This window comes from Abramis brama (assembly GCF_963993115.1).
Source record: "Abramis brama genome assembly, chromosome: 10".
NCBI lineage: Eukaryota > Metazoa > Chordata > Actinopteri > Cypriniformes > Leuciscidae > Abramis > Abramis brama.
In genome coordinates this window covers 12273999-12295716 of record NC_139972.1, presented here as the reverse complement: position 1 = coordinate 12295716, position 21718 = coordinate 12273999, and the positions used below count along the sequence as shown (strand labels likewise).

The 21718-nt window shown below is 37.4% G+C and overlaps 1 protein-coding gene across 1 annotated transcript; it reads left to right on the top strand.

The window, feature by feature from the left end:
* The first annotated feature begins 333 nt into the window (after window positions 1–333).
* Window positions 334–20619, top strand: egln2 (egl-9 family hypoxia-inducible factor 2). Its single transcript, XM_084125808.1, has 6 exons — window positions 334–583; window positions 1378–2663; window positions 16608–16727; window positions 16802–16938; window positions 18437–18504; window positions 19465–20619. The coding sequence occupies exons 2-6, from the start codon at window positions 1587–1589 to the stop codon at window positions 19515–19517; spliced, it is 1455 nt and encodes a 484-aa protein (XP_083981934.1). The 5' UTR covers window positions 334–583; window positions 1378–1586; the 3' UTR covers window positions 19518–20619.
* The last annotated feature ends 1099 nt before the right edge of the window (window positions 20620–21718 follow it).

The window sequence follows — 21718 nt, the reverse complement described above, 5'->3', positions numbered from 1 at the left end:
AAGTGAAATTACTGAACTTAAATGTACGAGCTTGATAAAAATGACCATTCTAGAAGAAAATTTCAGATGGCACTTAGAGGCTTTTGCATCTGAACTAATCATATATTGATTGACACTCTTGTGAGCCACTGTTGTTATTGTGGAGCTCAGGGTCACGTGATGCGAATGTGCGCACGTGTAATTGACAGAGCGGCTCATGGAGAGAGAGAAGGCGAGGGAGGGGCGCGCTATCACACCCGGAAACGAGTTTACTAATCCTACTATGGCGAAAACTGGGCTCATGAATATTAATTAGGTTGCCTGATTGGATGCTTCAAGAGCATCGTAAATTAATATTAATGAGTTCGGTTTCGGCCATAGTAGATTGAGTAATTTCGCTACCCGCACAGTGTTAAATCAGATACGAAGCCTACTTACTCTTTGTTCAGCAAGGATTGTATTGGCAGAAATTACAGTGTTGTCTGTGAAAACGTTGTTTTAATTATTTGTTTCATCTGAAATGAGCTTGTGTTGGATATGGACGAGAGAACACCGGAAATTCAGTACAATCGCGGCTGGTCTATAGTGACTTTATCATATAGAGGTAAGTAGCCTACACTTGTCTAAAATAGCCTACGCCTATTTTTCGTTTCAGTCTTTGTATTTAAGGTTTTGATTTAACTTTATGAACAGACGGCTTAAATATTTAACAGCTTACCATTGATGGTATATAGACTACAAGCTTACATATTTAAGTATTAAACTAATGAATTGGATGCCCGATCATTTCACTGGTTTAATATTCTTTTCACTTACAGCTGAAAAATAGTTTTTTATTACTTATTATTTTGGTTAAAACTATATTGTAGAGCGTTAATTATATTAAGCTTTTGGCGTTTAAACTTTGTCCCCATTTGTCCGTTAATTCAGTATCCTGACGTATAATCAAAATGAAAGATTTAGGCTATATGAGCCATATTATGAACACTAGAGTAGGTTTTATCCTGTTTTTCATCTAGGCTAGCCTACATTTATTTCATTAGGCTACATACATTTTATTAAACCATTTTTAATCATATCTTGTTTAGCCTATAATTATTTTAATATTTGTCATTTGTTGTAGGCCATACACGTCATTATTTAATTGATCGTTTTTATTGTAGGTAAGTTTATGAAGAATGTCTGGACTTTGTTCTGAAGATAAATGGATTTCTGTCAGCTTCAACCGAATTAATTTTATTCATTGTTTCATTACACTACGTTTATTTTTTCCATAATACATGTGGTTGACATATAGGCCATTAAAATTACAGAGTGTGACAGGGCAGATTTACGATACGTGTCCGTTTGAACGTGTCTATGAATGTTTAAGTGATAAGTGTTACTCTCTGTCTTCAGACGCTCATAACCCCGTGCTCTGGGAATAAACAGCCATGGAAAATAGTTAATGGTCAATTCTGTATTAAACAACTAAGGAAAGTACAGTATTCGTGTTGAACAGTGGAAGTTTAAAACAGCGCCGCTAGGCAGGCATGAGCAGAGCCGATTCTGCAGAAAATGAGGATTGTACGTGAGCTACGTGAGCATCCAGGAGTAGACGTCATGACATGGAGAGACTGGAAAACACGGACCTTTTAAATGCACACGGGCGCGAGAGTATCTGTTCACCGCAAGAGAGAGTCGCCAATGGCTGTTGTGAGTCTCGCGCTGTAAATATAATGGGTCTGAACGCGACCACTGCGGAGGAACTGCTGGCTGGACGTGCGTCTATATCTGGATCCGGGGTCACGCTTTTGAAGGAGTTAAAGAGTGGGTTGCCTTTATATAATGGTGGAGGAGCGGTGTCCCCTTCACCTACAGCTGAAGGAAGTTATCAAGATGTCCCTGCGCAGAAGCAAAGCGGGTGTTCGCATCCGAATGGACTTGTAGAGACCCCCCATGGGGGCCACGCTTCTCACGGGGACAGGACTTTGGACAGGACTTCAAAAAGACCTTGTGGAGATGTGCGATTCAGACAAGTCCAGCACCAGAGGAGAAAAGATGAGGAAAACAGAGACTTTGGGGCCCATAGTGGTTGTCCTGGAACGGGGTCCTCTGAAACGCCCAATGGACCGGACTCTCCTTCGCTTGAATGCAAAAGGAGGAGGTTTGAAATTGGCCTTAGAACGGACTCAAGTAAAAGCACACAGGCTGTTGCTCCCCTTGCAGCCAATCACCAACACAACAACAGCTCCCTGTCATCCCCCAGTTGGGTCCATCACAACGGGCACAAAGCTGTAACGAACCATGCGGCCCCGGGGCAGGCTGCGTTTCGATTGGCGGCACCTGTGGTGGCCACCAGTGCAGGCTGTTCCCCAGAGCACATGGCTCAGCAGTACATAGTTCCCTGCATGAAGTACTACGGCATTTGCGTCAAAGATACCTTCCTGGGCGATCGACTGGGCGGTAGGGTTCTGGAGGAAGTGGAGACGCTAAATCACAGCGGAAAGTTCAGAGGCGGCCAGTTAGTCAGCCAAAAGAGCATCCCCTCTAAGAACATCCGTGGAGACCAGATCGCCTGGGTGGAAGGCAACGAGCCGGGCTGCGAGAACATCGGAGTCCTCATGGCTCACATCGATGAGGCCATCATGCGCAGCGCGGCCAGTGGGCAGCTGGGGGATTATGTCATCAATGGCCGCACAAAGGTGAGTGCTCGCACACTTAAAAATGAAGATTCTGTTTGCATCTACTCACCCTCATGTCGTTTCCAAAACTGAATGACTTTCTTTCTTCACTCTTTAAAATAGAGGTTCCTTATTGGAATGGTTCCATGAGTAACTTATGATACATTGAAAGTTTCCATTGCACAAAAGATTATTTGCAGTGGAAAAGGGTTATTCAGATTATTGAATTATTCTTCACACTTTTTGAGCAATGTTGCTGGGCAATCTTGCCGAGTTATTGTTGCTTGGGCACTTTCCCATTGAAAATGGGCAATACATTTCTATCTGGATAATTTAGATAGGTCGTGGGCCCCGTGTCTCATCTGGTTGCCCGTTGATGGCAACAGTGTCCGCAACATTGCCCAAAAAGTTGTCCTGTGTATCATCACCTTAAGAAAACATGGTTCTTTTAAGAACTGTTAATAGAAACGTTATTTGTGGAACTCAAAATGTCTTCAAAAAAAGTCTTGGCTGCAAAAAAGAAATTTAACTTTTCAATTTAAGATACAGTTTATTTATAAAATAGTGGGGGTAAGTTGTCACAGTTTAACTTGCCATACAGCAAGCTTTTCAGCCACAGCGTGTGACAACTTGCCCCGACCTTACATACTGCTTTGAAAAGACCTGAAAACATCCTTGTTAACGTCTAATAATGTCTTGAACAGTGTTGTTTTTATTGTGCTCACAGGTTTACCCAACATCTTCTGTACCAAATTTCAGATGATTGTATAACTGCTTGTATCATCGCAAAATGTAAACTGCTCTCAACTATAAGGCATAAAACTAGTGCTGTTAAATCGATAAATAGTGATTAATCTCATATAATATACCGTAAAAAATTATATGATCAATAAGTTGACAACATATGTTTTTACCTTGCTTTAACTCACCAAAATATGTTATGTATGTTTATAAGTTATTCAAGATTCAACTCATTTTTAAAGTCAGTTTAATGTAATTTAATTTGAAATGACTTAAACATCCAAGTTGATTGTACTTAAGTGTGTATACAGTGTATATATATATATATATATATATATAAAAAACATTATATATTTACAAACTTTTATGTTAGATGCGAATCATGAGATTAATTGATTTGTCAGCACTAAAAGCATTAACATTATGGTTTTCTGTAAAACTGCTTTGAAACAATGTGTATTGTGAAAAGTGATATTTAAATAAATTTGATTTCAGTTCATTCAAAACCTTAAGGTTCAGTCATGAACAAAACCAGTCATTTCAATAGGAGTCGATGCGATCTGCAATTTCGTGCAAGTTCCCCACACAGATTTCGTATCCAGTTCAAGTTTTTCACGCTAATTCGTCGCGTTGACCAACAGAAAGCTGTTTGATATGAAAGTGACTTCTGTGTGAATCGTGCACCGCTACACTATTGACAATTAACCTTTTTTTGCTGGATGAAATTTCATTGAAATTCCACCATGCCTTCATAGTTACTGAAATCTATCAACATCTACGTGTGAAAACTTACCCCGGTCTCGCCTTTATCAATATATACCAGTATCATTAGATGCTATAGCTTCAAGGTCAAAACTGGCAAGCACATCCGCAATGCAAACCTGCATTCAGGAAGTTGTGGTTGGGTGTATCAGACAAGATACTCTCTCTCTCTCTGTCTGTTGTGTTTCTCACTGTGTCACTGTTCTCAACTAGCAGCCTGAGAAATGCAGTTTTATCAGATCCCAGATCAGTGTTTCTCTGGCTTTGAAGACTCCTCTGTCAGTCTCTATCTCCAGCCCATATACAAACAACATATTCTTACCGCCACTATTAAGGTGCAGTGCTTGTGTGCGTGCTTGTATACACAGTTTGTTCATTGTGTGCGTGAGACAGTATCTGATTATCAGATGTATACGTATTTACAGACCCTGGATCTGAAAACGAGGATTTCCTTTATTGTCAAGTTAATCTGAGAGTTTCTGATTGTAAGGAATATTTGCATTGCTCAGGTTGTGTGTGAACATTGACCCGTATCTGAGCAGGGTGCCGCATCAGTCCTGTCAGCGCGTCAGAGCAAGACTGCCCATATGACGCAGGTTCGGTTATTTGAGCTTGCCAGGTCAAACCACAGTCCAATGGTATGAGATCTTCCTGCTGTGGTAAGAAAACATGTACACTCCCGATTTAGAAACAAGTCTCTTATGAAAAAGACTGCTTTTATTGGATCAAAAATACAGTACAGACAGTAATATTGTGAAATATAATTGTTGTCTATTTGAATATATTTTAAAATGTAATTTATTCATCATCATTACTCCAGTCTTCAGTGTCACACGATCCTTCAGAAATCGTTCTAATATGATGATTTTCTGCTCAAGAGACATTTTCTAATTATCATCCATGTTGCTTCATATTTCTGTGGAAAATGTGATACACTACCATTCAAAAGTTTGGGGTACAGTAAGTATAAGATTTATCTTTTGAAATAAATAAGATCAAAAGTTCCAGTGAAGAATGATACAAAAGAGAAAACAGAAATGCTGTTCTTTTGAACTTTCTATTCAATTTAAAATCTGAATAGAAATCCAATTCTATGCAAATCAAATCCTGAAAAAGTCACTGATTCCACATAAGCAAAAAACTTGTTTCCAACACTGATGATAATAATAAGAAACATTATTAATAATTGAGCTCCAATAATAACTGATAGCAATTAACCAGCAAATATTAGAATGATTTCTGAAGGATCATGTGACACTGAAGACTGGAGGAATGATGCTGAAAATTCAACTTTGCCGTCACAGGTATAAATTACATTTTAAAATATAATAAAATAGAAAACAGGATCAAAAAAGTTCATCAAAGTTCATCAAAGAGACAAGAACGGGTATTGTTCAAAATTCATGCATAACTTTGATGAATGGTTTCAAATGTTGACTACTGTATTTTAAATTGTAATCATTTTTCACGATATTACTGTTTGTACTGTATTTTAATCAAATAAATGCCGCATTGGTGAGCATAAGAGACTTCTTTCAAAAAATATTTCAAAATTGTAATTACTCCAAACTTCTGACCGGTAGTGTACAGGTATATTCTCCATTCTAGCTGAACTTTTTCAAATAATTTAGCTTATTATTAAGAATTAAGTCTTGTATATACGTAGCTTATTGAATGCGCAGTAGTTTTCTTGCTGCTGGAGTGTCATGAATGTAAAGCCAGACTACAGCTCAGGACCACGTGGACATTATTATTGTAATCACCGCCTGTCCATTGCTGTTGTGGTTAGAAACCTGATCTGGATGACCTTTTAGTGAATCTCAGGACAGGACGGTGTCAGCATGTCTTTACTGCAGTGTGATTGAGTGAGGACAGGCTCCTGTTTGGTGGGTCAGATCGGTCAGACTGCAGTCACTGTCCTCACGCCATCCTTAATCTGCAGGGAATATTTTTTAATCGGCGGCGATGGGAACACTGGATTAGTCTTGAGCGTTTTCCTCTCATTGCGGCTTTTAAGAGCATGTACATTATGTCATATAGGAAACGCCAGTGAAAGATTGCCGTTTGAGAAGCCAATGTTGACGTGCGACTTTGCACATGTGTTCAGTCATATGTTTACGTCTGAAGGATAAATCTCGTTGCTCAACCCGTGGAATGGGAACGCGAGCACTGCGGCGTTCGCATACTTTTGCAAGTGGGTCATGAAAACATCTTGCAGGAACGTTTGAGGCTTGAGATTTGGCGGTGCTGCAACTTCTGATAATCGGTTGATCTTTTGTTTGTTTGTTTGTTCATCTTTTTCAATGCTATCCTTCAAACAATGTTTCAATGTGCAGTTTCGTGCAGTGATTTGTGAAATAGGCATTTACAGAAACATCTTAGCAATGTTTGAGGTCTGTTTGAGGTTTCAATTGATCATCTGTTCGATTAGATAAAATAAAGTGGTGGGGGAAAAAAGATTTGTAATGTTTTTGAAAGAAGTCACTTATGCTCACCAAGGCTGCATTTATTTGATAAAAAGTAGTGTAGAAACAGTAAAAGTTCTGTGAAATAGTATGATTTCTTTTCTATTTTAATATATTTTAAAATGCAATTCATTTCTGTGATCAAAGCTGAATTTTCAGCATCATTACTCCAGTCTTCAGTGTCACATGATCCTTCAGAAATCAGTCAGATATGATGATTTGCTGCTCAGGAAACATTTATTATTATTATCAATGCAGAAAACAGTTGTGCTGCTTAATATTTTTGTGGTAATCGTGATGCTTATTTATAAATGTTTTTACTGTCACTTCTGATCATATTAATGTGTCCTTGCTAAATAAAAATATATTAATTTCTTGGGGAAAACAAATCTTACTGACCCCAAACCTTTGAACGGTGGTGGAAATAAACTAACATCCATCATTTATCAAAATCATGTTATTCCACAAAAACAATGTTTTTGTACATTTTGTGAAAGTAATGTTTAATATATAAACATTACAATATAAACCCCAAGTACATACCTGACTAATCAATTAACTGATCTAAAAACTCATTTTTGTTATTATCTACTTTCAATTTTAGATCCATGCTTACTTTGGTTATTGTCTCATATGTTTTATGATTACTGTCTGTCTGCCTGTTTATCTTGTTGTATCCTTACTATATATCTGTATCTCTCAACATAATGTATGGTGTCATTGGGTTCTTGAAAGACGCTATTAAACGTATTAATATTAATGAATGTGTTTGCAATCTTACAGCGTTTATACACAATAACACCATAATGTTTAAGGTCATGAAAATGCCTTAAACAGTGTTTTTTAATTGTGTAAAGCTCACACATACAGAAGCTTTTAGGCCAAAACCATGAATAAAGTCTTAATTCTAGTGGCTAATTCAGTGTGTACATGTATGTTTAGGTTTTGACATCAAAACCGGATAAAAAATGCATGTAAACACAGATTACTTGTATTATGGTGTGTTTATTATGAGCTGATGATTATCAGCGTGTTGCTACATATTTGAATGCACTCAATATGTTCATTATCATTATTAATTAGTTGTTGCAGCCCAAATAATTTAGGGAATTTTAGAGTGAGAGCACTATTAGGATTTTATTAGAAATACGTCAAACCAGTTACAGCGAGGTTATGTAAATTTAAAGTGATAAAGCCAGTTGCAGCATTTCCCATTGCATTAGAAAGACTCTTATCTCACGTCTCTATTCCTCAGTGGACACACAACTCCCTCCTCTTCTCTCCAGTGCTCTGATTGTCCTTAATCAACCCTCCCATTAGTTATTTTTCCTCTCCATCTCCTCTCCCGAGCCTTATTAGACCCTTTACCTTTTAGTTGGCCAAAATATTTCTCTCGCTGTTGCCCTGGAAACAAGACACGTAGCATGTTAATACTGCAAGAGAGAGAGTGTGGGTGTCCAAGCCCAGCTTTCTTTCTCTCTAAACCAGAGCTTTCAGAGAACGACCTTGGTTTAATTCTCGTACACATAGAAACCATTCGATCTCGGGACAACGTGGCAGAGGATAAAGCTGAGGGAACAGCGTGTTCCAGCCACATGGCATCTCTCATGCCCCTCCCAGAGAGAGTAACGTGTGCTCGTACCAGACAAACACGATATCACCAGCACAGAGTATTGCCTCTTTTGCATTCATCCACTTTATACAGTCAGATATTATGGGGAGCTTGAGGCAAAGATGCCACAGCAAGTGAAAAACAGATAGATAGATAGATAGATAGATAGATCTTCATGCTTAACTAATGCACAGATAATCATGAGTTAATGTATGACTCATGAAGAACTAAACCATTCATTAATGATGATTACCACATCAGCAACTAATAAAGCGTCTGTCAGATTAATAGATTAAGGAATCGCTATTAATTAAATGTGTCATCATGTATTAATTCCTTAACAGTGTTAACTAAGTGTTAATTAACTCTTTCCCCATAGCATTTTTTAAAAACGTTTCCAGCCAGCGATTTTTGATCATTTTCACAAAAATGTAATGGCCCCCAGAGTATTTTGTTGTATGAATATCTGAACATGCAATATATCACAAAAAAATTGTTTTATTCTAGCTTCATGCATTCTTTCATTATCAAAATGAATTGAATGTGGGTAAGTTTCATAAAAAAGGCAACGCTTTGAAGAAAAAGCTGAAAAAATCTAATGACTAATGAGTTATTAGTCATGTGCCTCAACAAGTAAATGTATAGTATAATGATATATTTCCAAACCATTTGCTAATGATTAATTAAATCAGACAACTGAAAGTTGAAATACATATCTTCTACCCATTGTGGTAATTAACACATTAATTTACACTATTAGTTAATACTATATGTTGTTAAGGAATTAATACATCATGACACATTTAATTAATAGCGATTCCTTCATCTATTAATCTGATCGACTTTATTAGTTGCTGATGTGGTAATCATGAATTAATGGTTTAGTTCTTCATGAGTCATACATTAACTCGTGTTTATCTGTGCATTAATATAATAATAGATCATTCTCGATTCTCTAAGCCAGTCATTATTGCAAAATAAACTGTCAAGATGAGTAAGTAACCACCCACCTAGTGTAACATATAGCAATAATCTGAAAACTACTGTGCCTTAGCAACCGCATAGCAGTGCCCTAGCAACCATCCACAACACTCTAGAATTGAGGTTGCGAGTCTTGCATGAGCAAACAAACACTCCTCTTTTTAAAAATATTGATATTTCACCCCAAAATTAAAATTCTTTCATTTACTCACCCATATGTCTTGCCAAACCTTTCTTTATTCTGTGGGACACAAAAGATTTGATTAATAGCCAAATGTTTAGTGACATCTGACTTTCATTGTAGGGGCAAAAAAAATCTTCTTTTGTTTTCCACTGAAGAAAGAATGTCATGTTTTGAGTACATGATGACAAGTTTTGGTTGAAATATCGATTTAAGAAAATGTTAAAATCATGTTACTGTTTGTATGTAATGTATTCATTTCAGTGATTTGATTTAGTTGACCTGTTTGACATAAGTGGACAATACACTTTGCATTTAGAAAAAAAAAAATGATAAGATTTCCAAACTCTTGTCTAGACTCAAATATGAAATGTTTGCTATTGAGGAATGGACTTAGTTCTCATGTTTGTTAAGATACTAATAAGTCTTTGGCTGGGACAATTGCAGTAGAGTAATAGAAGAGAGGTGTAGAGAGGAAATGATGTATCCGCATCTTATCCTCTGCAGTGAAGAATGCAGCGATACAGTGGAGTTCCAACATTTCCTTCCACACAACACTGACATAAACTGAAGATGGAAATATTTTGGAAATTGTAGGTACAGATAACACCAATATTCTGGTGACAAATGCATGTATTAATCAGAATTTGGTAATATTTTGATTATGTAAGTATCATATAAATGCATTAACCCGAATGACACAGCTAGACTAATTCAATATTCTGGTTTCTAGAACTGGCGTATGACTGCATTAATCAGAATTTTGAACATTGAGTTCATGTAAACATCACAATATTACTAGAACTGCCCTTGCAAAAAAAAAAGTACACTTTAATATACTTTTAAAATGTGTACTTTACTGAAATAATATAATTTAAAAGGATATACTTAAGTGTGAATGAATGTGAATTGGAATTAAATGTATTTTTTGTTTATTTAAATTTATATTAAATGCATTTAGCTGAACTTTAGAGTGGTTTTCTGACCCACTTGTGAAGTACTTAAGTCCATATATAAATTATGAATGCAATTTTATAATTCCATTGTCTGTGAAATATGGTTAAAGTTTACTACTGAATATACTGACAGACATTTATGGTAAAATAGCATATATTTTAATGTAATTTCTACTGAAACATTTACAATATATTCACTTTAAATGCAATATTTAATAACACACTAAAGTTAAAATTTTAATCAAGTACTTTACATGTGCTTTAGTATTTTAGTCGTAACATCCAAACAAGTGTACTTCTTTAAAGCATCTCAAAAGACTATTAAAACATAATGATTTAAACTGCACTTTAGAAGAAAAGTTTTAATTTGTCATTATTACAAAATGTACTTTTAAAAAGTGTACTTAAGTTTGTCATGAAAGTGCAGTTTTTAAACACAAGGGCGAATATTCATTTATACCTGTGCATGTACAGACTGAGAAGGAGATTATATTGAGGACGAGAGTTTTTATAAACATTGGGTTCTAGCAGAATGAATTTGAAAATCATTCATAAATCTTTTTTTTCTTCTTTTTTTTCAGTATACGCAAGCTGATTTTAGTGTCTTGTGACCTACATTGTGCAATTCATCACACTCTTATGTGTTATTGATAAAGATATAAATGAGTTACAAAACAATTAATGTATGGCATAAAATGGCAAGAGAATTGCAGAAAATGCTGAAGGCGAGTTAAGGCCGCTCTGTGCCTGCTCAAAATTCTGTGTAAAGACATAATGCTGCATAAAAGACAGACCAAATTATGCCTGATCTAACCCACCTCAGCCTCTAGTATCAAAGTATACAGTAGAAATGTGTGTGTAAATGCATTTATTCCACCTCTGAGCAGCATTAGACAGTCTGTGTAAAGACACCTATATGCCAGCTCAGAAGCGCTTCTGTCACTGCGTCACATTTTCAGTCTAAATTTGGCACTAGTTTATTGAGAATATGCCAATTACATGGATTACACACAAACATTTCAATCGCTTTTCTTTTATTATTTAGAATATGAACCTGAATGATGTGCATGTAAAACATGGTCAATAAGTCAAAATCCATTTTAATGTCTTCTAGCTTGTATTGTGAATTTGTTGTTGTAGTCCTGATGTCCTAGTGTGTGTGTGTGGGTTCTGGAGTGTGTGTGTCCTTATCTAACCCCCATGTCCTACTTATCCTCCACCCTCTCATCATCAGGTTTACACTATTTTATCTCAGCACACTCTGTGCTCAGTATCTACCTGACTATCAAGGCATGAAAGAACCTTACATGATCAAAACAATATTGTTTTAAAGGAGCCGTTGCCTGTTTATCATAAAACAACCAAAGAATATCAAATAGCTCATAAAATACGACATCATGACATCAGTTAATTTGAAATGTTTTGTTTTAGATTGTCTTGCCTTTAAACTTGACCCTAAGTCTCTTGTGGGAATTGTGCATCTTGTTAGCTAGAACTTGCGTAACACTGAATGTGGTTTTTTGCATTGCATTGCATTGGCATTGACTCATTATGTGAGTCAGTGGATTGTGAAACAATTTATTTCCATGAACCATCAGAATCAATCATTTGACTAGAATGAATCAGATTTCGTAATGCTAAATAAGTTGCGAGACAGACTCTTTAATTGCGTGTGTTTGATTGTTGGCAGTAAAGCTGCTTGCACAATGCACTGCGACACTGATGAGAGTGCTCTAGTGTTTTGGGGCATTTAGCTGTTCCTCTTAATTGGATAATTTGTTTATTTCTCTGCTCTGCACAATATCTGTTCAATTTGGGTGTCATAGTTGGCTTCCTGTGAACCCTTCGGTCTGCCAGTGGCGGTTGTGTCCTCTACTCTGACTAGATTATAACTTGGCTTCTCTCATAACAAAGCAGCTCTAGACTGCTATCTGTGGTCATCAAATTTACAAACCATGTGTAACCTGATGATAAGACTTCTAATCAACATGGCAAAAGTATGATTTTTTTTAACTTCTGTGCTGTTTTAGGCCAAATGTTGCACATTCTTGAAAAGATTCCACACATACACCTTTTTGTCTAATGTATTATGTATGTAGTCAGTGTAGTCATCTATCTCTGGAACATAAAATATACTAAAAACTAAATTTTTTAAGTGGGGCCAGTGGAATTTTTTTTTATCAGTGCAAATAAAAATCCATTATAGGAAAAAATACTTAAAGGGATACTTCACCGATTAGCATTAAGCTTTGTATCAGAAACCCGGTAGTATTTTCGAATGACCGTGCTTCCCTCCCTCATGTCCCCCTGAGACGAGAGATTTCTGTATTGTGTGTCTGAAAAAAAAACTCTCATGACGCAAAAATCGTCATTTAGCATCATCAGAGGCTTTTTGGGCCAGAGGCGAGAGACTACAGCCAGTAGGAGGAGCTCGTTCCGCATGTCTTCAACCCGCCCATAGGGGGATCTCACGATAAAACGGCGTCTTTTCAGTTTCGAGTCGACTTGTGGCCTAGTTGTATCATTTCTTCCGACACTGCCCTCTGTAACCGGTAGGCGTGGCTTGGGAGTGTCCTCGTAGGGCAGCGAAGCAAGTGCATTCTGGGAGCTGTTGTCTTTCATCCACATGAGCCAAAAATACATTTTCTGGCTTTTCTCAGTCTAGAAGGCACCAACTTCTAAAATAATTTCACATTTCTACTACATAAATGACCCAATTTCCAACATCTTTCCAGCAGTGAAATATCCCTTTAAAATAAAATGCAAATTTTAAAATATTCTTGGAGCCTATGGGGCAGATTTACTAAACAGGGCAAATTAGCGTGAGAGTACAATTCTAAAACAGCGCTGATGAGAGTTGAAAGTTCTGCGTGTGATCTACTGACGACACGCAAATTAAAGAACACAGACACAGGGGATCATTTCCATAATGACCAACGCAATCTACCAGATTGGTTTAAGATGTACTTTTTTGGTTGGTAAATAATGGCGCAAATACCAGTAAATTGACTAGCGCAAACCTTAGTAAATCACCTTGTGTGATTCATTTAAAAACTCTCCTCCCATAAAATTTGCATCTGAAAGAGAAACTCCTACAAATGCAAATGCAATAAGGTCATCTGCAAAAATAACTGTGTCCACGCCTTTTCAGTGCTAATTTTTCACTGTGTATCTTTAGTAAATCCAGACAGTTGTTTTTTAACGGCAAAAGAGGGTTTGTGCTGGTGCAAGCTGTTAGTAAATCTGGCCCTATATGTTATTGCAAATTTCCACTGCCAATTTAATATTAATTTAGTGTAATCACTAAAGTAATTTTTTTTAAAATAAAGGCTAGTTTAAAAATTGCATTGTCATTTATGCCCAAAAAGTCATCATTTACTCATGTCGTTCCCTAACTGTTTGACTTTCTTTTTTTCTGTGGAACATAAAATAAAATTTTTTTCTCTCAGTCTCAGTACAATGGTCACCAAAACCAACTTTGGTTACCAACATTCTTCATACTATCTTATTTTGTATTCTGCAGAAGAAATAAAGTCGTACAGGTTTGGAACGACATGAGGGTGAGTGAACACTGGCAGAATGATCATTTTGGGTGAACTATCCTTTTAAGAAAAGTGCACAATCACTATTGTGGATTGTCAAACAAACCTGTTGCCGGAGAGCATACCCCTGAACAAGCCCCTTCTGCCGCCCGTCCACGCGCTCCTGTTTAACCCACGTGACACATGTCGTGTTTACTGTTTACTGCCACACTGTGATGCAGTGATAAGGGTCAGGAGGAGGTTTCTCTCTGGGGTTTGATAAAGTGCTGACCATATCAGAGAGCCGGCAGCTAACAGTGCACCCTGATGACTCGCACGCTGAAACCGAGCCGTTACCATCTCCCCCATCATCATCCAGGCCCAGGAATGCCTCGGATCATCCACAGCAGCAGTTGTGCCAAAACTGAGCTCTACAGAAGCCAAGCCAGATGCTGTCGGTGGTTTGTTGTTCCTTTTATCAGGAATGACAGTCAAAAGAGGATGGGAAGTGATTGGGGGGTGGGGATCAGGAAATGGTAGAGCCAAATTTCGAACTGCCATCGCCCGTATGAGAGCCGCAGCTCCACATGTCAAAGCATGTGAACTAAACTACGCTCATTCAAAAATATATTCGTATAATCTAATTATAATCTTACTTATATACACTACCATTCAAAAGTTTGGGTTGGGGAGGTTTTGATTTTGTATTTTTGGTAAGTTATTATTCTCATCTTATTCTCAATAAAGCGTGTGTTGTTTGATCAAAAATATAGAAAAACAGTGATATTGTGAAATATTATTACAATTTAAAATAGCTGTTTTAATGTATTTTAAAGTGTGACTTATTCCTGTGATGCAAAGCTGAATTTTCAGCATCATTACTCCAGTCTTCAGTGTCACATGATCCTTCAGAAATCATTCTTATATGATGATTTGCTGCCCGTGAAACATTTAGTATTATTAATGTTGAAAACAGTCGTGTTGCTCAGTTAGGGGCTGAGCCTATTGTATCTGTTTGTACAACACAAAACCTGTTATAACCCATGGCAGCCTTGTGGGAAAATGATGAATTTTGGCAAGCAAATAGAGCACAATCTCATCATTAACCACAGCAATTTTGGAGTCTCTAATTCAATCCCACTAGCGCAAACAACTGTCTAAAGTTGCACTACGTTTATGCTAATAACTTTTGAATCGTAAAGACTAGAAACAAAATTAATTTCCCTCTGATTCCTTTGCTCAATTGCACGATTGAGCCTGAAAATCTTTATTCCACTTTGAATTTTCCAAAAAACTACTTTCTCAAACTAGAGTGTTCATCAGATTTCACCAAAATCGGCTCAGATCCTCTTCAGACTGTGATGGCAAAGACTTATTAAAAGCTTTTTCATAAACTCAGCTAATCCCGAATAACGCACAGACAGATTTGACGAAGAGCACACCCAAATTGATTCTAGGTTAAATCTCTGCAACCCTTTAGCGTATTGGGATGAATCTTGGTACATGTCATCACAAGCATGACCTGAGGCAACATGCAGCGCTTCGGCACAGCTCCAATATTCATTTTTGTTTTTTAAAGTGTTTTTACATTAGTATATTTTAATGATTGTTTATAATAATTTTTTTAAAGTAATCGGTCTAGACACCAAAAAAGGAGCGTTACATGATTGACCCTCATATAAATGTTTATTTTAAGCTGTGTCAAGTGTCTGTTATGAAAGAAGCTTATGTATCTTATTTCACATTACCATAAGTGGTTGGCATGTCATTCATCACCCTGAATTGCGGTCATAAACCCTTATAACCAGCAGTGATAATGGCAGGCTGTGGACGGTGGGTTGCTCTGTGTAGATGTATACCATACTGTGCGTGCTATTTATAAGCGTGTGTGTGTGTGTGTGTGTGTGACCTTTGGCAGGTGCCTCAGAACAGCTTTATCATTCCAACACCAAGAACAGTTGTTATTGAGATTACTGGATAAGAGATAAAAACAATTATCACATTTTAGAGATCCTCCGAAACAACTTAGAATTAATATGAATATATCTATCCAATTGTCTGTCTGACCACCTATCTATCTATCTATCTATCTATCTATCTATCTATCTATCTATCTATCTATCTATCTAGCCTATCTATCATCTGTCTATCTCTTATAGAGCTATGGATGTGTGCTAAGGTGCTATGGTGAATAACAGCTAGCTTGTCATAGTCAAAATGTCTTTTGTATGAAACCTACAGAAGTCAACATTACAGTTAAAATGTTAAAAACGAATGTTATTTATGTGCCTTTTTTATTATTACGTGTTATGTGAGTAAGCAGTCCTTTGCTGTTTTTGCATCAGGACACATTAGCATAGCTTGTCAACATCAAAACCTGAAATGAGTCAAAGTTACAGTTAAAAACAGTTAATATTCATATAGGTATTCATAAGTTTATATAGGTGTTTATCAGTTACTTATGTTCCAGATAGATGAAAACCCCTGTTTTGTTACAATTATTACATGTAATGTGAGTAGGCGGTCCTTTTAGCATTTAAACCATGTGGCCATATCGCTTCTGAATGTGTATTCGAGTGATCAGATCACACCGCTTTTTCAAAACGCACTGATTTTAGTGTTGTCTGCTTGTGATTGGAGTGGATTTTAATACCTGGGCCATGGATAATGCCATGAAATGTCCTCATTTAACAGTTTATCACCCCTAAATCTAATGTTTCCTAAATCCTTTCTTCTGTACGACCAGGCCATGGTGGCATGTTACCCTGGCAACGGAACAGGATATGTTCGACATGTGGACAATCCCAACGGTGACGGACGCTGCATAACCTGCATCTACTATCTGAACAAGGACTGGGATGTGAAGGTATGCTGTGTTTATTCTTACTGTGACTTGATCAGTCAGGAGGAGAGTCTTCTCTTACCCATCTGTTTTCCCAGGTTCATGGAGGTGTATTGCAGATCTACCCCGAGGGTCGTAATGTTGTTGCCAACATCGAGCCTCTCTTTGACCGTCTGCTCATTTTCTGGTCAGATCGCCGGAATCCACATGAGGTGAAACCAGCTTTTGCCACCCGGTGAGTAAACACTGCTTAAAACACACACACACACACACAGAGATACTCACTCACACTGACAACACTGGTACAATGACTTGAATACACCTCCTCTGTGATGGTCATATTTTCAGTTTATTAATTAAAAGTATTTTGGGGAATTGAGTCAAAAATGTCAGGGTGGTACAGCTGTCGTTATCATAATGCTAATTATGATTAAATAATGAAAATCGAATAATCCTCCGTAGGCTAGACTGTCCCATTAAACAACGTTCGGGCCGACCCTTGTGGCCTTTGAAGGATGCAGCCTCCGGGACACAGCTAAAGTCTACACTTGTTTTATTGCTGGATGAATCAGCATTTTTAACGAATATCTTGAATGACTCACTCATAAAGACTTCACTCGTTTCATTACTGGATAAATCAGCATTTTTGAACGAATCTCTTAATGATTAATTGACAAATAAAAACATTTAACTTGTCGCCACCTACTGGTGTAACAATGTAAGTGATACATAAAATCTTTATTTGAAGCGTCGTTACTTTCAAAACGTGATTTGCTCTATTTTGATCACTATGGTAGATATCTGAAATATAAACTTTTATCCCAGTACTTCTGTGATAATTCTAAATATTGTAAGACAGAAATAATGATACTGTGCTGTTCGAAAGACTGTTTGTGAAGCTGTTTCACACCTAAACATGACAACTGCTCTCTCTGGGACAGCGGCAGTGCCAACGCAGATCTGAATGTTAGCTGAGATCGTACTTGTCAAAGGTTTTATAGACGTATAGCTAAATCATTGTCATTTACGAATAAGATCGCATGGGTGTTTGAATCAAGATCGTGATCTTTTCACAATTAATAATGCAACGCTGGTTCAGGTTGTAAAACGTCATGTGGCAACAACCACAGTTCTAGTTCTTATAACCTCTCATCTATTATACTGTGATCTTTCTCAAAACGTGTGCATGTTAGTGCACTCATCTGACCCCGTCCCCTAGTCTTCCACCACCATTGTTCTCCCACCACTACAAACACTACGGTTTGATTTGATCCTGCTCCATAAACACCACACCTGAAACACCACTTCCTCAGGAAGAGGGTTTGTCTTGAAATGAGTTTGATGAAACAAATTAAACGCCATATATTTTTGGTGTAGTAAAACAATTGCCGTTTGCGTTTTACATTATTCGAGATTTCGGATGAGGGTAGGTGTGTATCAAGCAAAATCGCAGCTGGGGGCCGAGGTGGGGCACAGGAAGTGCGTGCTTCCTGAGTGTAAGCGGCCGTCGTTTCAGTTTGTGCGCTCGTGCCGGTAGAACAGAGCCAGGAATAAACAAACCAGCCGCTCTACTAGTGTTGACTTAACCCTTTCTGTGCTTTGACCTCAGTTATCCACATGACTCTGCACATATCAAACTCCATATCAGTCTCGAGTTCATCAGATCAATACACACTAGTCAGACTGTCTGACCCCTCTCAATTGTGAATGTAATGATCTCTCTCTTCCCACAGCTATGCCATCACCGTCTGGTACTTCGATGCAAAAGAGCGGACTGAAGCTAAGGAGAAGTACAGACTGGGTGAGGTTCATACCTCTCAAAAGAAACTTGTGGCTTAGGCTGTTTTCTCATTACATGTTTTCAGTGGGTTTAGAGTTCAGTAGGTTTGGTTGGTGGGAACACATTTTCTCACGGTGATACTAATGTTAAAGAGAGGAAGCGTACCACGTATCACAAGCAATGAGTACAATGTGAAAGTGACCTGTGAGGGCAGGGAGAGAAATGAATACTTTTATTCAGCAAGAGAATTCTTTTCAATGATATATCATTATAAGAGATTTACAAGCAATTTAAAAGGTAAAACCATAGACTGTAAAAAAATATGGACGTAGTGTCCGTGACGTCACCCGTAGGTTTCTGAAGACCGTTTTTGAAGCCTAAAGTGGGCGTGGCCGACGGTCGCCATCTTGGTAGCACGTCACTCCCAAATTTATTTATTTTTACAGTCAGACAATGAGCTGAGGTAACGTGACGGCTAACAGACAGCAGACAAACGGCTAATGATGACTAAGGACCACAGCAGCGGGAATCCACCTGCCACTCAAAAGTGGACACCCTTAATTATGCAGAAATTTAAGGCTTAATATAATGTAAACGGATGAGTTATAAAAAAATTCACCCCCTCACAGTTGTCATGAAGGGCAAAATTAGCTTTATAGACCAAAGCCACTTTTTGCACCAGGCTGTAAACGTGTTTTTTTCTGCTGTAAAGGTGGGCATTTTAACATGGGGGAGATACAGATTTGACTCACTTTTGCAGCCAGCCTCAAGTGGCCAGTCGATGAATTGCCGTTTAATTCACTTCCGTGTTGGTTTCAAGAGAGAGAGACAGGGAGGTTGCCGCTTGGGTAAAACCAAATTAGGTAAAGGATTCTCAGCACAGCACAAGGGTTAGAGTATTGCTTTAGTTCTCTGTTACTTGAATTCACCTTCTGTCCATCATTAAATATCATCTCTCCTTTCTCTTTCTGTCCTTCACAGCTACTGGACAGAAAGGAGTTAAAGTGCCCGTCACACAGAGCAGCAAGACCTGAATTTCAGCCAGTCGAGTGAACACTCAAGTGTGTCCTGTTCATGTGTGCGGCGGCCCGTGCTTCTGCGCGATTGGACGTTTTCAAGAGGAGACGCAAGAAGCCCGGCTCTTTCTGTGGCCTCAAACATCCGAGAAGTTTGATTTGATTGGATGAACACGGGACTGTTTTTAAATGAACACCGCGGTGTCTCAAACTTGATGGTCACGGCACTGAAGGGCTGGCAGGAATGGCCGGTTTTCCCTCATCCCGTGGAAAGTTAACAACAGAAACATCACGAATGGACTTCAGCTACTAGTATTTTGAGTAATTACTGTATTAAATAAGATTTTCAATCTCTAAAACTCAACCCTTGCTTTTCACGACATAACACCCCTGCGTGAAGTGAGATTTTCCAGTGGCCTTTGTCAGTGAATGTGTATCCAGCTTAACACTGATATCTGACTTACTCCAGTGCTCAGCTAGATCATGAAAACTGACATAAAATACCCAACAATCATATTATACATGAATGCTTCGGTGGACAGAATCCCTTAAGATTGAGCCTGAGCCCTAGGAAACATTCAGGGTGAATTCACTCAGAATGAACAGCGCCCTCTGAAGGTGTCAATTTTCACGGCTGGCTTTGCTGCAAGAATTATGCAAATCTGGCAGCAACCAAACATACTGTGCGGAAAGCAAATTTGAATGCTGTAGTTCCTCAGTTTTCAGGAGACTTTAGGGCCGTTCACGTAGTGTGTATTCTTGCGGTTTGTCTGCATGTTTTTTTTTTATTGTCTTTGCTGTTGCATCGCGTCTCTGAGAATTTGTTTTGAATTTCAATCCACGAGAGCCACGTTTTTAAGAAGTTAAATGTAATACAACTTTGATAAACGCATCCAGAACGTGCTCTGTGTGAACAGACCCAACCTTAATTTCGAATGCTTTTCTGGGACTGTATTGTACTTTGGGATGCACCGATATTAAAAATTCTGGCCGATAATGATAAGTGACAATTAATGTCTAAATATGATTTTATGTTATAGGCGATAACTGATAAATTGACAATATTAAAATGTGATATTTTGTAATAATACATTTCAAATAAAATACTACATGAAGTGAATTTAAATGCTACATGTTAATTTAGGCACCACATCATAATGTACAGTATGAAAAATAATTACATTTAACAGTGTTATAATTTTTTTTGTGTTTTTAAAGAAGTTTAAGTGTTGCAACAAATATAATTAAATGTAAAAATACAGAAAATGAGCTGCACAAATTAACGTTTAATGTCGATACATTAAATGCCGATACCCGATATGACACAGATGTAGTGTACATTCAAATAAATTGCATTAAAAATCCCATCTATTTTGGATTACAGTTTTAACGTAAACTAATAAACTTAATGTGATGCATATTTGTGAAAGCGGTAAGAAACAGGTAAGATTTCTGTAATCGTACTAATAAACTGAATGGGCTTTAAATACACAATAACCAGGTTTATATATTTATCATTAATGAATCCAACTGATTTCAATCTCATACATTTTAACTAACTGAATGTTGCTTCTTCCACAGCTAGCCATATTTTAACCATGCTTTTTAACTGAATACATTTTATTTTCACAATGAACACTGATTCTAAGCATTTTGAGAATATTATTCTTTAAATAAAATCCAATAATAATATATAATATTATAAAATAGATATTATTATAATAAACTATGCCATGATTATTATTATTTTTGAGTCTTGAAATCTTACCTGCTTTTTAACATGCATAAATGTAAGTTTATTAGTTTGTTTTAAACGGATTGACATTTGATATGCAATATCATATTTAGGCCTAAATATTTTGTAGCATCGCTTCACTACTGAAATCTATTGATCTGAATCAGCTCTTTAAAAAGCTAAACATGCTTATCTCTGACTGCTATCTCTGGATATATACCGGATTTTGATGCTCCTCATCAACATTTGATGAAATACTGCCTTTCAAATACCTTTTTTTAATTAAAATTCAGTTCACCTGCTTTCCATAGATGGCAATATAGTGCCATGTGCGTGGCCACATGGTACATGTATGAATCTGGCTAATTCTACAGCCTCATTGGCATAGAAAGACTGAATGTTTGCCTAGAAAATAATGACAAGGATGTCGTTTTAATGTGCATGGCACAATGGCATACCAGCACACGTACAACATGAATAAATT

What these genes read in the sequence shown, in the direction of transcription:
- egln2 (XM_084125808.1), top strand. Translation starts at nt 1,587, where the DNA reads ATGGAGAGACTGGAAAACACGGACCTTTTAAATGCACACGGGCGCGAG. An exon ending in AAACCAGCTTTTGCCACCCG is followed by an intron (nt 16,939 to 18,436) that starts GTGAGTAAACAC and finishes CTCTTCCCACAG; the next exon opens with CTATGCCATCACCGTCTGGT. An exon ending in TAAGGAGAAGTACAGACTGG is followed by an intron (nt 18,505 to 19,464) that starts GTGAGGTTCATA and finishes TGTCCTTCACAG; the next exon opens with CTACTGGACAGAAAGGAGTT.